Here is a 16,897-nt window from a genome sequence, read left to right as displayed (position 1 = left end):
ATTTCATGTGCGTTTCAGTCTTGCAGTGATCCATCACAACCGACCGACGCCACCACCGTCCAGACAGCATCAGAAATCATGGCAGCACAACACCGCCCCTATCTGAGCTAAACTCTCCGCTGTCCTTACGACCGTAGTGCTGAAATCTGCAAGACGCGACAGCAATGTAACGGCAATGAAACAAAGACACGGGGAGTCCGACCAACAGAGCGATAATGGACGATGATTTGTTTCAGTTAAGACAGCTCCCGTGAGTCTGCATTCATCCTTTTTATTTAGCCGAGCCATCGCGCAAACACTCGTCGCCTTTTCATTTATTGCTATAGTCTATCGATCCACAGACCCGTATATGGATTAAACTGTTTCTCAGACATTATGACATTGATATTAAGGCAATTTATGTTTAAAATGCCCGAGGGCTTTGTTTGAGGTAAAATAAAGAGATGCGCGTGCATGCTTTATGGATTGGGATAGATGCTGTGTTTGGTAAACAGTAACAGCTTCCGTGAAGACACTTACGTAGAGTAATGTTAAATAGAAATCAAATATTGTAATATTATAATACATTCACTAATTGTAAAGCATGGCAGATGACGCCATCTATTGAATAACACAGCTGTGTTTATTTTTCTACGTGTTTTATGTTTCTGAGATCAATCTTTTCCATTCATATATTGTTACATAACTCATCTGGTCATCACATATGGTAAATTCAGATGCGTGGCTTAGTTGGGACTGTTTAACCAGGGTTATTTGACCATATTTCACAGTGTTTATACTTTGTCCTTAGCTTTGGCATTGCTATTCAGACCCTATAGCTTTAAAGCTTTGGTTAACATAGGGTTAAAATATGAATGTTTAATTTTCCATGAACAGCAAAACATTTTGGTCTCGAGAACTGGAAATTCAGTTTATTTGTAGCATGCATGAGAGCAAGTCTCAAAAAATATAAAATCACAGTCTGACTGTCTTTATATTTTATTGTATTTTACATTTAGTAATGGATTGCATTAGCAATACAAATGGTTGTGCTTTCGATTCCCAGTAAACACAAATATTAAAATGTAAGTTGCTTTAGAAAAAAGCATCTGGCAAATGCGCATAATACTCAAGATGCTTATATAGAGGTCAATTATTGGATTCAAACCTGTAACCTTGGCATCACACTCACATTGCTGTGCTAAAAGCTCCGAGTTTTAAATAATAAAAAGCCCTGCTTATTTTATGTACAGCTGAAACTTGGCATCCGGCCCAATTGCCATCTGATGGCGTGCAGAAATCGTAATGGCAGTGCTCATGTCCTGTTGATATACTGTGGCGTGTGCATCTGGCGTAGGTCTTTTTCATGCTCAATAGAGAGACAACAGAGTATAAAGTGTTACAAACACCCTTCATTCCTGTGGTGTTTAACTACTTTTTGTCATTTTTACCAGTGGTGCTTTCCGAAGATCTGTGTTTGTGTTGTATGACTGCTCTAAGAGAAACATGCTTGAGTCATTTGTGAACTGAAGGAGGTCAACTAAAGCCCAATGTTTAATTACACTGCATGTCTGCACATGAAGGCTTTATCGCCCCCATAGTGATGCCATGAGCACGGTAATTACAGTAATTTATCCCATGGGATATCTATGTGCTCCTCTTATTTACTCCTCCCATCGTGAAATGCTATGTCGTCTTTAAGTGGTGGTTTTCATTCATTAAAAAATCCACGTCATTTAGTTGTCACATAAATTCTCTTGCAGGTTGTTGGGTGTGAGTCACAGTTTCGAACATAACTCTCCTGTCTCTTTGCAGATTGTATTAATTTGCAGGACAGCGTTTTCCCTCACACGGGTACTGTCTTTACAGAATGCCAGAACAGGGGGTGCACGGATAGGAAACGCTGTCATCACCTTGGCAACAGTCTCCTATGTGCATCACTCAGTCATGCACATTGCAGCTGTAGTCCTTGTACAGATGCATTGTTTTGTGATATTTCCCTGCTTTCTTGTTGCCCTCCCCTCTTTTAAATTGCAGATGCAGTGGTCAATATGAAGGGGGCTGTATTTTGTACTGATATCAATGGCATGATTGTTGTACAGTAATTTCCCAAATCAGGGGTATACATACTCTGAGGGTACTTGTACATACTTGATTTGTTAAACCTAAAAAACAGAAATTATACCATAAAATAATAATATTAGAGATAATAATCGATGAGCAGATTTAAAAAATTTGATCTTGTCTGTGAGAAAACAGCAAGTAATTCTTTTGTGATTTGTTTTGTACATAAAAGCATTCAACATAAGGTAAAGAAAATTTTGTGAAAACAGAACCTTGATATATGTAATATTATTTAATGAAATTAAAGTGAAACAAACCAATGATTGAAATCAAACTTTGATGCTCCTCCTAATCTCATTAATTTATGAGACTATGGGGTGGTTTCCCGGACAGGTTAAGATTTATGACTATGCTGGTGTGCATCTTGTAACAAACAATGGCAGTGATATATGATAAAATATGTCAGTACAAGGTGTTTTGAAATTAAAGTAGCTCAAACACACTATGATAAACCCTTTCCGGGAAACCGGCCACTTTGAGGCATTATTTATGGTGTAGTTTTCTTTCACGCCACTAGAGGGCGCATATGGTATTTAAAATATGTTGTCGAACAGACGTAGTAGTAATGAAGGAGGTCAAACAAACTTTTTGACCGTCGTATAAACTTTTGAGTATTGAGAACTGAGTAAAAAGGACACAGTAAATGGATTGGAATATCCAACTATATATTTTAAATTACGGACATTGTGTTTTTTGCCAATCTATTTAAGTACGCGTCAGAACTAAGCTCGTAAAATGTACAATTGTGTATCTACAAGACTTTATCTTGCATTTCACATAATTTTTTTTTAAATAACATAGTTTGTATTTCTTAAACATCTTCAGTTGCAGAGAATTTGAAAGAATCTGTATTAGAAGTTCATGTGAGATGTTGTTCCTTTGGCAGAGTGGTGAAATTTCGGCGTACAGGTGAAAGCACTCGTTCAGATGATGACTTTGGTGGCAGGGATGAGTTTCTGCACGTGGAGGGAGGGAGGTCGGATATGGAGTCAGTTTCCCTGGCTGATGTTGCTCCAGTTCCTCGAGAATTCGCTAATCCTACCGATGGTATGATTGAATGCAATTTTTATGTCTTATAGAAAATATCAGTTTCCTTTCTTTTATTAAAACACAGAAATGCTTTTATTTTGAGAAAATATTCAAATCATGGTGGGATAACGTGGATCAAATTCTTATAATACATTTTCAACAAAACCTCTAGACCTAAAGTCTCACGGGTATTTGATCATTCGAAAGGCCTTATCAGTCTAATATCACTGCGGGTTTGAGTCTTTTTTAATATGCATTTGAAAAAACATCAGTAGTCACACATAATCGTTATAAATATTCTTTATTACCATGAAAATACCTGTACATGTTTGAAGAACAGTGATATAAATACACTCACCTAAAGGATTATAAGGAACACCTGTTCAATTTCTCATTAATGCAATTTTCTAATCAACCAATCACATGGCAGTTGCTTCAAAGCATTTAGGGGTGTGGTCCCGGTCAAGACAATAGGCTTGTTTGAGATGAGCAAAATCTGCAAAGAATCGATCACCGGTGATCAGCGCGAGATGCATGCCGGTAAGAATTCTGTCCGAGGGCGGATGTGTCGGATTCTGCAGTCGAGCGCAGTTGCTCTCCACCGACTGCGTTGATGAAAAGCATGATGGAAAAAGACTTGCTGACGACACAGCTTAATGCTCATTGGCCCAGGAATGTCAGCGGATGACTTTTTAATTCTAAAAACTCAACTTCCTATAGTAGTTTTTTATTTTTTTCAGTTTGTTCTTGACTTATGACATTTATATTTTTAATGAATTCCTTTAAACTTTTGTATTGGTGTTGAATTATTTGTTCTGTGAGCTGTTTATATTTCACACAGAAACAAATTTGTATTACTTTACTAGACTTAGATTACATCCCAACATTTAGTAAGTAGCTTTTTCCAGTAATGAACAGTTCACCGTTGTTGATTCTCCTGATAAACATCTTAATGTAAATGCATTTGTTGGTATTTCAGTTGCATCTATTTAATCCGCGATCAAATACGCAAACGCGATCTCTTCCATTGCTGATGTTTGCGGTCCACAACACAGAGAGATTTAGGAAGTGTCCGGCTTGCCTGCACTTCTTTCACTCCTCCCCTCACTGCATCCGTCTGCTCTCATCTAAATTCCAGGCAAGGCAAGCTGCATCTCAAATAAGCCTATTCTCCTGAACTCCAAACTGAATGTCAGAATGGGAAAGAAAGGTGATTTAAGCAATTTTGAGTGAGGCATGGTTGTTGGTGCCAGACGGACCGCTGTGAGTATTTCACAATCTGCTCAGTTCCTGGGATTTTCATCCACAACGATTTCTAGGGTTTACAAAGAATGGTGTGAAAAGGGAAAAACATCCAGTATGCGGCAGTCCTGTGGGCGAAAATGCCTTGTTGATGCTAGAGGTCAGAGGAGAATGGACCGACTGTTTTAAGCTGATAGAAGGGCAACTTGGACTGAAATAACCACTCGTTACAACCGAGGTATGCAGCAAAGCATTTGTGAAGCCACAACACGCAAAACCTTGAGACGGATGGGCTACAACAGCAGAAGACCACACCGGGTACCACTCATCTCTGCACGAGCTTACCAAAATTGGACCGTTGAAGACTGGGAAAATGTTGCCTGGTCTGATGAGTCTCAATTTCTGTTGAGACATTCAGATGGCAGAGTCATAATTTGGTGTAAACAGAATGAGAACATGGATCCATCATGCCTTGTTACCACGGTGTAATGGTGTGGGGGATGTTTTCTTGGCACACTTTAGCCCCCTTTGTGCCAATTGGGCATTGTTTAAATGCCACGGCCTACCTGAGCATTGTTTCTGACCATGTCCATCCCTACCATGTACCCATCCTCTGATGGCTACTTCCAGCAGGATAGTGCACCATGTCACAAAGCTCGAATCATTTCAAATTGGTTTCTTGAACATGACAATGAGTTCACTGTACTTAAATGGCCCCCACAGTCACCAAATCTCAACCCAAAAGAGCATCTTTGGGATGTGGTGGAACGGGAGCTTCGTGCTCTGGATGTGCATCCCACAAATCTCCATCAACTGTAAGAAGCTATCCTATCAAAATGTGCCAACATTTCTAAAAATGCTTTCAGCACCTTGTTCAATCAATACCACGTAGAATTAAGGCAGTTCTGAAGGCAAAAGGGGGTCAAACACAGTATTAGTATGGTGTTCCTAATAATCCTTTAGGTGAGTGTATATGCTTAAGCCATTTCCTGGAGATGACTGTGTAATGGTTCTTCTTTTGCAGTGCATATTTAGTTTCTGCACGAGAGCGCCCTCTGGCTTTTGAGTGTAGCGACATTTTACCGTAATTCATTGAGAAGCATAGCAAGCATCTTCGGTGCACCCCTAATCTCAGCCAAACGTATCACCTATCCTAACAAGCCATACATCAACAGAAGCCTTATTTATTCAGCTTTCAGATGATGTATACATTTCAATTTCAAAAGAATTGACCCCTTTGACTCAAAGGGTGATTGTTATGTGCATAAAACTTTTGCATTTAATCAGAAAGAAACAGATTTTTTTTATCACCAGCTGCAACAGATCTTTTATTCCCTATGTATTAGTACAGTATAGTACATCTTTATTATTTGCATGATTATCTTTTTAAAATCGTACCATTTGTACTGTATTTGGCTGTTTTTCCACAGATACATTTATGGTTGAGGATGCAGTGGAAGCCATTGGCTTTGGGAAATTCCAGTTGAAGTTGTCCATCCTGACTGGACTTTCATGGGTAAAAACAAATAATGCTGAAGTTTAAAGCTCTGTGTGTTTTTGGAGTACTCTTAAAAAAAAATTAGGGCAAGTTCATACTTGACATGTTTGGTTTGTTTAAAACGATTTTTGGTGCGATTGCTCGGTTGGTGCGGTTATTTGAGGAAATGTGACTGGTGAAGGTTCGCTGATGAAATGCCAGTATGCATGCTAAGCAAACCAAGACTTAATACATTTTTATTTTTTGGTTTGGACCAAAATAACTAAAGGAACCGAACTACAAGTATGAACACGCCCTTATTTTCAACCCAGTGTTAGGTCAAAAAGGAACAAACCCAACCCACTAGGTCGTAATTTTACCTATGCTGGGTTGTTTTAACCCTAAATGCTGTTGTTTTAACCCATTGTGGTTTTAAATATACCAATTTTCTCTGTTCATTTCTTTTTGACCCAACACTGGGTTATAGTCTGTTTAGTCCGATACACTATGTTGTTTTTGAGTAATTCTGTGCTATAAGTGTCTCTACAATGTTGTGATGTCTGCGTGCAGATGGCAGATGCCATGGAGATGATGATTCTCAGTATACTTGCCCCTCAACTACACTGTGAGTGGGCACTGCCCAGCTTGGAGGTGGCACTGCTTACCTCGGTACTTCATACTACCATGATAGTCAATAATAACTCCTCCTCTTACTATTTGTGATGCAATAGGATGAAAGTTGGGTGGTATTTATTTTATTCTTTATATCTTTTTCATACAGGCAGTATTTATTGGAATGATGATCAGTTCTTCATTATGGGGAAACATATCTGATAAATACGGCAGAAAAACGGTAAGTATGATCAAAGCTGCATATATATTCACCAACCATATAGCCGCAGGTAAATTATTTACAATACCAGTGTGAAGCACAAGAAAATAATGAATTTGTGTGTGTGTATGGTAGGGTTTAAAGATGAGCGTATTCTGGACCCTGTTTTATGGCATTCTCAGTGCATTTGCCCCCATATATGGATGGATTTTGTTCCTCAGAGCTTTGGTGGGCTTCGGTATCGGAGGGGCTCCGCAATCGTAAGTGTGACAATGATCAAGATACTATAAACGCAACCAAAAACCTCTAAACTTTTTTCAAAATATAGGTAGTCTTTTGGGGATGGTTGGTAACTGTATTACTGTATATTAAGAAGCTTACAGAAACCTTTGGTCTCTACTTAGAGTTACATTGTATGCTGAGTTTCTCCCAATGCGGTCCAGGGCTACTTGCATTTTATTGATAGAGGTAACAAAATCTCACTATCTTATCCTATTCTATTTAGGTACAGACATTTTGATGGCACTGTATTAATTTTAGTTTTATTCATTCTAGATTTTAATATTAAATTATAGTTTTATTAATTTTAGCTTATCTTTTAGATAATAATAATGTAGCATGTTTATGCTCTCTTGTAGGTATTCTGGGCTCTGGGAACAGTATTTGAAGTTATGCTTGCCATTTTGGTGATGCCAACATTGGGCTGGCGCTGGCTGCTGGCCCTCTCCACAATTCCACTTTTCATTTTTGGTATTCTTTGCTTTGTAAGTATGAATTTGCAAACACTGCTTTGCTAGGGTTACCTATCAACAGAGCAAATCAGCATGTTTAGTCTGTTTAACAATATCTTCGTACAACAGTGGTTGCCAGAAAGCGCGCGATACGACGTCCTGACAGGAAATCAGGAGAAGGCTTTGAACACACTTAAACGTATCGCTGCAGAGAACAAGGTCCCAATGCCACTGGGAAAACTCATTGTGGCCAGACAGGTAAAGTAGTGCAAATATATAATTGTGTATATTGTTTAAAGGGACACTCCACTTTTTTTGAAAATATGCTCATTTTCCAGCTTCCCTAGAGTTAAACATTTGATTTTTACCATTTTGGAATCCATTCAGCTGATCTCCGGGAAATGATATTACGCAGCAGCCAAAAATAATCGCTTTGGTTACTTTGAATAGCAGGGGACTATTTTTAGTCGCTGCGTAATATCATTGCGTCTTCTGTAGTTATGTTACAGCAGTGAAGTCCTTGATTATTACGCCAGAATGAGAGTATAGTTCCTAGCCATATCTGCCTAGAAAGCCGTAACTTTTCATTTTCTGTCTGTCTTAGTACACGATGTAACTACAGAAGAGTCAAGTTTTAAATAGGAAAAATATCAAAGCTCTTTGGTTATTTTTGAGCGCGATGCCTATGGTCTAATCAGATTCAATGAATTATGCTATGCTAAGCTATGCTAAAAGTGCTAGCGCCAGACCCAAACAGATCGGCTGAATGGATTCCAAAATGGTAAAAATCTAATATTTAACTAGGGGAGCTGGAAAATGAGCCTTTTTTCAAAAAGTGGCCTGCATGTTTTATTCTGCATTTTGCGTCTTATGTACAAAACTTGTTATCCTCTTACTCTGTCCCTTATTTTAATTGTAAATAGTGTGATTAATATTTCTTCTCGGTCATTATTTTGTTTTCTGTATATAGGAGGACAGGGGGAAGATTCAGGATCTTTTTTCGCCACAATTCCGCTGGACCACTGTTCTGCTCTGGTTCATATGGTAAGAAGGTCCAATATATTACCGTGTCAGTGCACATTTGAATGTGACAGATCGAATGTCTGTTTACTTTCTTAAAATTGATATTTGTTCCTTAAAGGGATAGTTCGGCCAAAAACGATATTAAACCCATGATTTACTCACCTCCAAGCTGTCCGAGTTGCATATGTCCATCGTTTTTCAGACAAACACATTTTCAGATATTTTAGAAAATATTTTAGATCTTTCAGTTGATTAAATGTAATGTTACGGGGTCCACCCATAGTCCACGACCTTCAAGTCCAAAAAAAGTGCATCCATCCTTCACAAATTAAATCCAAACGGCTCCAGGATGATAAACAAAGTTCTTCTGAGGGTAATCCGTGCGGTGTTGTGTAGAAATATCCATATTTAAAATTTTATTAACGTAATTAATTACCTTCGGGTAGCGCCGCCATCTTAGTCTCATCCGCATTCAGGATGAGAGCTTACGCAGCGTATGGAGGTTTCTCTGTTGCTGCTCTGTGCCCCCGCCCTCCGAATTTGTCATACGTCACTAAGAAAAGTGCTTACACTACGCTAATACTCTCTCCTGAGTCTAAGATGGCGTCGCTACCAGAAGGTAGTTAATTGCGTTAATAAAATTTTAAATATGGATATTTCTACAACAACACCGCACGGATTACCCTCAGAAGACCTTTGTTTATTATCCTGGAGCCGTTTGGATTTAATTTGGGAAGGATGGACGCACTTGTTTTGGACTTGAAGGTCGTGGACCCCGTAACATTACATTTAATCAACTGAAAGATCTAAAATATTTTCTAAAATATCCGAAAATGTGTTTGTCTGAAAAACGATGGACAAATGCAACTTGGACAGCTTGGGGGTGAGTAAATCATGGGTTTAATATCATCACTATCCCTTTAATGCTTTGTTTTCCAGTGTTATATGACACAATTATCTGGTTGTGATGCTTACACTCATTTTTGCCACTTTTATGTTTTTGTTGTAGGTTCTCTAATGCATTCTCTTATTATGGTGTGGTTTTGCTGACCACTGAGCTTTTCCAGGAGGGCGGAGCATGTGGTCGTGAGTGACAGCGTCTATTTGTTAAAATAAAGATGGTGTCATGGAAGAGAACTTCATGCAGTAACATCATCACTCCTGACTACTCTCCCTTTCACTTAAACTTCCGTCAATATTACTGCACCCGAGGTCGAAGTGCTGCAAACTAACACCATACAATATAGTTCTCATTTTTTATCTGCTTTAAAAGTCTTTAAATAGGTAAAACATGGAAGTGTTTGGTGGCTTCTAAATGAATCCCTGTTTGGATTTTAAGGAATGAATGGGGCTAGGCTAAATGCTAACACATTCACAACTCGTTGTACAAAGATTAAGTGCACGCATTGAATAAAGATAGTTATATATAAATTTGTCTAAGTTGAGGTAAGAACATAGTAAAATATTGAAAACTGTGGTGTTTTCCTTTAATCAAATGCAGTCAAACATCACAGCATTCTATAAACTTCATATTGTATAGATACATAATGTTGCAGAAATAGTATGGTTGTGGCTAGAAGGGATACAGCAATGGCCAAAATCTCATTAAAGGGGACATATCATGAAAATCTGACTTTTTGTTTGACATCTGACATGTTTAAGTGCTATAATTCGGTCCCCAGTGCTTCTATTAACCTAGAAAATGTTAAAAAGATCAACCCAGTAACTTAGTTTTGGTAAACGTTTCTCTAGAAATTTGGCTCCCCCTGTGATGTCAGAAGGGGATAATACCACCCCTTAATCTGCACTATCCAACCACGACACTGCCATTTAGTGCAGAGATCAACTCATTTGCATTTTTAAGGACATACCCAAAACGACACATTTTTGCTCACCCCTACAAAGTGGCAATTTTAACATGTTATAATAAATTATCTATATTGTATTTTGGGCTAAAACTTCACATACGTTCTCTGGAGACACCAAAGATTTATTTAAAAAAGTCTTGAGAAATGTCCGCTTTAAATCTCGCGGCTCGCCAGATGAGCACTTTTTTTATCCTAATTTTAAAGGAATAGTCTACCCTTTTGCCATATTAAACTATTTTATTACCTCAACTTAGACGAATTAATACATATCTATCTTTTTTCAATGCGTGCACTGTACAGTGCGTCGTGAATGTGTTAGCATTTAGCCTAGCCCTATTCATTCCTATGGTACCAAACAGGGAAGCCACCAAACATTTCCGTGTTTTCCCTATTTAAAGACTGTTACATGAGGAGTTATTCCAGTAAGTATGGTGCCACAAAAGAAATTTTTTTTTTTGGTACCATAGGAATGAATGGGGCTAGGCTAAATGCTAACACATTCACAACGCGCTGTACAGTGCATGCCTTGAAAAAAGATATGTATTAATTCGTCTAGGTTGAGGTAATAACATAGTTTAATATGGCAAAAGGATAGACTATTCCTTTAACCCCAAACCTAACTCTAAACCCAACCTTTCATTGGATTTACACCATAGTCATATCCAATCAAGCCAGAACCTGTGTTTTTATCCTAATTCTACTCCAATCCTAGACCCAACATCTTGCGAAATATAGGTCGTAGCTTGTAATCCATCTTGCATGCTGTTTCTAGAATGGCTGAGGTTTTCTAAAGTATGTGAATTTGATTTGTGTCGCCCCCTAGAGTCGAACGGCAGTAGAATGGATCCAGGTTGTAGTTTGGAATGCAAATATCTAAATTCAGATGATTACAAAGATCTTCTCTGGACAACACTGGCTGAGTTTCCAGGTACACACTTGAACTGTAACTAACAATTTATTTGTAAAGTACATTAAAGGCAGGGGAAAAAAGAGGTGTGTAACGAACAAGTGTTTGTGAATTATGATAGATTTAACGTATCGATTGATGCTTTGCAGGTCTGCTTGTCACCCTGTGGGCTATTGATCGGTTGGGCAGGAGGAAGACTATGGCACTGTGTTTCTTCATCTTTTCCCTCTGCATTGTGCCACTCTACGGATGTGTGGGAAGGTCAGAAAGCATATTCAATTCAAATGTGTTTTGATAGGACACTGTGATGTGTGAATATCGTAAATATAATACCTGAAAGGTCAAACAATAATGCTTTTTTCAAACAAACTGTTTTCTAATATCTTTAAAGATGCATGATGTTTTATAGCTTTATTTTGCTTGGATTGCAGAACTGCTTTGACAGTACTCATATTCATTGCAAGAGCTTTTATTGCCGGAGGTTTCCAGGCTGCATACGTGTACACACCTGAGGTGAGAATTAACTTTTCTACCTTGAAACTAAGAGAAGTTGAACAGTTGTATAATTATAAAACAGCTATGCAGGCCCTGTGAGATAACAAAGGGAAACAGTGGCTAGGATGAACAAAAATAAAAAAAAGCAATTTTTAGAGAAATCAAGGCTCAGAGGAAAATAAATGTCCAATTTAAGGGATTTAGTATATAAAAAATGGGCACATTAGAGCAAGGTAAAGAAAAATATGCCAATATCAAAATAGACCTTTTAAGCAGATAAACTGTTAGGACGGTCTTGTAAAATCTGTGGTGGAAAGGGAATTTAACCTTGGGAACAATCCAGCTCTTGGCTCACTTCCACCCCGTAGCATCTATTTCGGCAACTCACCTGCAATAACACAGGTCAATGTCATCCTGCTTGTTTCTTTATAAACTCTGACTGGAGTTCATCTGAAGGGTAATAAAGTTAAATATTACACAGTGTCTACTGTACATGTCAGTGTCATTGAGGTTGTTTTTTGCCTACACTCTCTCAAAAAAAAAAAAAATTCACAATGCCATAATAGACCCATTTTTGGCTAAATGGTTCTTTAAGAAACCTTTAACATCCAAAGAACCTTTATTTAAAAAAAAAAAAAAGTTCTTTATAGTATAAAATGGTGTGAAAGAAATGGTTCTTCTAAGAAGAACGGTTATCTGAGGAACCAAAAATGGCATCGCTGTGAAAAGCCTTTGAAGCACCTTGATTAAGAGTGTAGTGACTTAAAGGGGACAGAGAATGAAAAACTATTTTTACCTTGTCTTTGTTGAATAATGGTAGTCTACCCACATTCACAAAAACACAAAAAGTGCTAGACATGCTAAACATCTCACTCTCATAGAAATTTCTCTTTTAGAAATGTCAGCCAGAAAACGGCCCAATCTGAAAAACTGATGCTTATGACATCACAAGCATCTCACTGCCCCTCCACTTTAAAATAATTGGCTACATTTTTTGAGTGGCAGCAAAGTCAGCCAATCAGTAATGAGATTGCAAGTTAAGCCAGTAGGGGGAGCCAAATAGGCGCAAAACCACTTGTTTAAAATCCCCCACCCTAATAGAGCTATCTGAGAGAGGTTTTTAGGAAGCTTCTAAGGCATTACAGACCCAAACAAAAACTTTTGTGTCTACATGTCACATCACAGAACAAGGATAAATACCCAGTTCAATCATTCTATGTCACCTTTAAGTGTCGGTTGACTGTGCTATATTTTATTAAACCACTCAAGAGGTTCAAAAATGGTTCAAAGTCCATGTGTGATAAGAATAGACATTGGTAAATGTGACGATTGTGTGTTCTTCAGGTGTATCCTACAGCCACGAGGGCACTGGGTTTAGGAACCAGCAGTGGAATGGCTCGTGTTGGAGCTCTCATCACTCCATTTGTTGCACAGGTGGGGACACATTAGAAAATACAAAAGAACAAATCACGCATCCAGATACACAATATGCAAGACCAGTATCTAGTATTTTTTGTTGAGTTTTTTTAGGCACATGAATAATAAATACAGACAAGGATTACAAAGGGATGCCACAGGGATGACATATTTTTGTGGACCATCCCAGGAAGTTAGCGGGACACTGGTTTCCTTGCTAAGAAGCACATTCATTTATCCCACAGACTTTTGAATTATCACAAAAAATAAGCTCTGTGTTTAACTCTTTCGCCGCCATTGACAAGATATCTCGTCAATCAAGAGAAAACGCTTCCCTGCCAATGACGAGTATTTCCGGCTTTCTGCAATACCGCAACTTTTTAAACCCGGAAGTATTGCCCTATGGCAAGCGGCTGCATGTCCGTGTCTGTTTTAAAGATCGCTCTGAATATGATCTCTATGAAAAGTCCGTCACAAAAATGGAATTATCTCTGCTTTTTGCTCAAAATTGGGTGTTTTTTGCAGAAACCTACCCATATTCAAGAGCTGATTAATAAAGAACCACTGAAGGTAGGATGAAAATTTTTTTTTCTTAAAGCAGAGGGTCTGTTCTTTCATTTGGTATATTGTATGTTTATATATTTAAAGAAGAACATTTGGTGACAAGATCGACAATTACTCCCGCTTCAGACTCACAGCCTGTAAGTTAACTGCTGTTAGCATTGCATTGTGACCGAATCTTTCAAACATGGTAAGGAGCGTCACATTTCCGGCTGACGTCGGAGGTATTCAGGCCAATCACAACGTACTGGATTAGCTGGACAAATCCATGAGTTTTGTACAAAATCTGTGCATTTCAAGAAGAAAGTGAAATCTAAAGCTACAAAAATGTACAGAATGTGGAAAATAATGTGTTATTTGAACCATAATCCACGTGAACACATTGTATTATACCAAATACACAAAATACTGTTGTTTTTTAGCAATGACATTGGTACACTTTAAACACAGGGCTTATTTTTGCAATAATCCAAAAGTCTATGGGAAAAATGTATGGGCTTTTTAGCAGGGGAACCAGTGTCCTGCCGACTTACAAAATTATGTCCCGAGGTCGAAGTGCTGCAAACTAAGTGCTCTTCCGCCATACAATATAGTTCTCATTTTTATCCGCTTTAAAAAAGGCCATGTTTTTTTTTGTTCCACCAAACTTATTTGTGCATGTAAGTCTTTAAATAGGGAAAACATGGAAGTGTTTGGTGGCTTCTAAATTCATCCCTGTTTGGATCCCAAGGAATGAATGGGGCTAGGCTAAATGCTAACACATTCACGATGCGCTGTACAAAGATTAAGTGCAAGCATTGAAAAAGATAGGTATGTAGAAATTTGTCTAAGATGAGTTAAGGACATAGTAAAAATATTGAAAAAGGGTGTTGTTTTCCTTTAAAGGGTACTGCACCAGTGACAGCTTTGGACCATTTTTGACCATTTTCTCTCTTTTTTCCACCAGGTGATGCTTGAATCATCCGTGTACTTGACTTTGTCGGTCTACTGTTGCTGCTGTTTGCTGGCTGCTGTTGCGTCCTGTGCCCTTCCTATAGAAACCACCGGCCGGGGCCTTCAGGAGTCCAGCCACAGGGAGTGGGGTCAGGAGATGATGGGACGGGCATCAGACCACAGCCCTGGTGGGATTCCACATTCCAGCTCTGGATCACAAGACTAAGGGACACAATTGGGTCTTGGATGGATATAGAGAATCTACTTTGTAAAAACATTGTGTGTCCTAAAAGACACACATGTTTTAATAAATTAGGAGTTGGTCTGCATTTAATTTTTTTAATAACTCGAATATAGACAGCTTGCTCTATTACAGGTGAGAGGTTTCTTTCAAAGACTCCTCATCCTCTGAGAAATGCAGGGGGATTTTCCATCACATAATACTGCATCATGCAACACTCCTAGGAGGTTCAAGAAGAAATGTTTTGAATTCTGGATCTGAAACAATGATGGCTATGGGGTCTGCAATATGCCATATTAAACATAAAATAATTTACTTTCATATGTGACGCAGTCTGTGAACACCCAGCTAAAGTTACTTTTTGTGATCTACTGTTTTCTACATAAAATCCTATCAAACTAAATAATGTAAAGAACATCCTGTGAAATATAACCTTGATATCTTTAATATTGACTGAGTAAGGCCATCATACATTTTGATAGTTTAACGTGGATTTCACAGACAGGGTCACAAAAGATCAAAGGTTTCTAATGGGCATTTTAAAGGAGAATAGACTTTAAAGATTTGAATCTACCTGAAATCTTCTAGATAAAAGAGCACAAGAACGAGAGTTTGTTTGTTGGTTACAATAGCAGTGAGTAGAAAGTGTAGAATTTTGAATTTATTGTTATTTATATATTTTTTTCATAATGTTGGCATGACAATTTTCACTAATTTATTGAAGCAAAAACTGGATGCTGCTACCAAAAACCAGCGCACAATGCACAAATTTATGGTTAATTTTGTAGTGCTTTTGTTGAAGAAACATTAGTATAACGGTATATAGGCTAGTTAGCCATTCATATCCTCGCTTTCACAGACAAGGCTTAGGGCTAGTCTTAGACCAAAACACATTTGAGCTGCCTCTACTGAAAAAATAACTTGCACCTACAGATACTAAAATATATTGGTGCCATTTGTAGGGCTATCTCAATACTCATACACACTATTAAAGGGACACACCACTTAAAAAAAGGCTTATTTTCCAGCTCCCATAGAGTTAAACATTTGATTCTTACCGTATTGGAATCCATTCAGCTGATCTCCGATCTGGCTGTACAACTTTTAGCATAGCTTAGCATAATCCATTGAATCTGATTAGACCATTAGCATCGCGCTCAAAAATGCAGGTTGACGCAATGATATTACGCAGCACCTGAAAATAGTCCCCTGCTATTGAAAGATACTAAGGGAACTATTTTTGGGCAGTGCATAATATCATTGGGCCTCCTGCAGCCATGTTACGTCAGCAAAGTCCTTGATTATTACGCCAGAATAAGAGTATAGTTCCTAGCCATATCTGCCTAGAATGTTGCAACTTTTAATTTTCCGTCGGTCTTAGTACACAATGTTACTACAGAAGAGTCAAGTTTTAAATAGGAAAAATATTGAAACTCTTTGGTTATTTTTTTAGCGAGATGCTAATGGTCTAATCAGATTCAATGGATTATGCTAAGCTATGCTAAAAGTGGTAGCGCCAAACCCGGAGATCAGCTGAATGAATTCCAAAATGGTAAAAATCAAATGTTTAACTCTAGGGGAGCTGGAAAATGAGCCTATTTTCAAAAAAGTGGAGTGTCCCTTTAACATCTTTAAGACATGTTTATAAAATATGCTTAAACGTCTTAATTTAACTAAGCCCTTGTCCCTGTATAAGCTAAACCTTGTCTGTGAAACCAGGCCATAGTTTCTTTGGCCTTTACTTGCATCATTCCCTTATAATCAGGCACATCAAAGGTTTCTAGAATATTTATAATCTTGAATGTATAGATTATATCGAAGACCAGCCAAGAGATTATAAAACAGTAAAGGTCATACAGGTTTAAAAACATTAAGGGGAAGTAAATAATTACAGAATTAGCATTTTAAAGTCTGTGTAAAGTCTGATATTAAATGTGTCTGCAGTTTGTGATACCACAGAAAAATGTAATATTAACCACCCAGACAAATGTAAATAATCAAAAGGCATCAAATAAAATAATAAAACTAAAACGGGCAGG

The 16,897-nt window shown here is 38.0% G+C and overlaps 1 protein-coding gene across 2 annotated transcripts; it reads left to right on the top strand.

Moving 5' to 3' along the window:
* Positions 1-16,292, top strand: svopa (SV2 related protein a). Of its 2 annotated transcripts, none has more exons than XM_065250737.2 (16): positions 1-250; positions 2,990-3,150; positions 5,805-5,890; positions 6,422-6,520; positions 6,633-6,704; positions 6,819-6,943; positions 7,088-7,151; positions 7,322-7,447; positions 7,544-7,672; positions 8,385-8,458; positions 9,447-9,523; positions 11,129-11,233; positions 11,362-11,473; positions 11,644-11,725; positions 13,052-13,141; positions 14,631-16,292. In XM_065250737.2, the coding sequence occupies exons 1-16, from the start codon at positions 216-218 to the stop codon at positions 14,841-14,843; spliced, it is 1,650 nt and encodes a 549-aa protein (XP_065106809.2). In that variant the 5' UTR covers positions 1-215; the 3' UTR covers positions 14,844-16,292. The 2 variants fall into 2 exon arrangements, with proteins under 2 accessions (XP_065106809.2, XP_073670829.1); XM_073814728.1 differs by lacking the exon at positions 1-250 and adding an exon at positions 1,204-2,116.
* The last annotated feature ends 605 nt before the right edge of the window (positions 16,293-16,897 follow it).

The sequence above is a fragment of the Paramisgurnus dabryanus genome, chromosome 5 (assembly GCF_030506205.2).
Source record: "Paramisgurnus dabryanus chromosome 5, PD_genome_1.1, whole genome shotgun sequence".
NCBI classification, from domain to species: Eukaryota; Metazoa; Chordata; class Actinopteri; order Cypriniformes; family Cobitidae; genus Paramisgurnus; species Paramisgurnus dabryanus.
This window is presented reverse-complemented; position numbering and strand designations above follow the sequence as displayed.

What these genes read in the sequence shown, in the direction of transcription:
- svopa (XM_065250737.2), top strand. Translation starts at nt 216, where the DNA reads ATGGACGATGATTTGTTTCAGTTAAGACAGCTCCC. An exon ending in ATAAATACGGCAGAAAAACG is followed by an intron (nt 6,705 to 6,818) that starts GTAAGTATGATC and finishes TGTGTATGGTAG; the next exon opens with GGTTTAAAGATGAGCGTATT. An exon ending in CATACGTGTACACACCTGAG is followed by an intron (nt 11,726 to 13,051) that starts GTGAGAATTAAC and finishes TGTGTTCTTCAG; the next exon opens with GTGTATCCTACAGCCACGAG.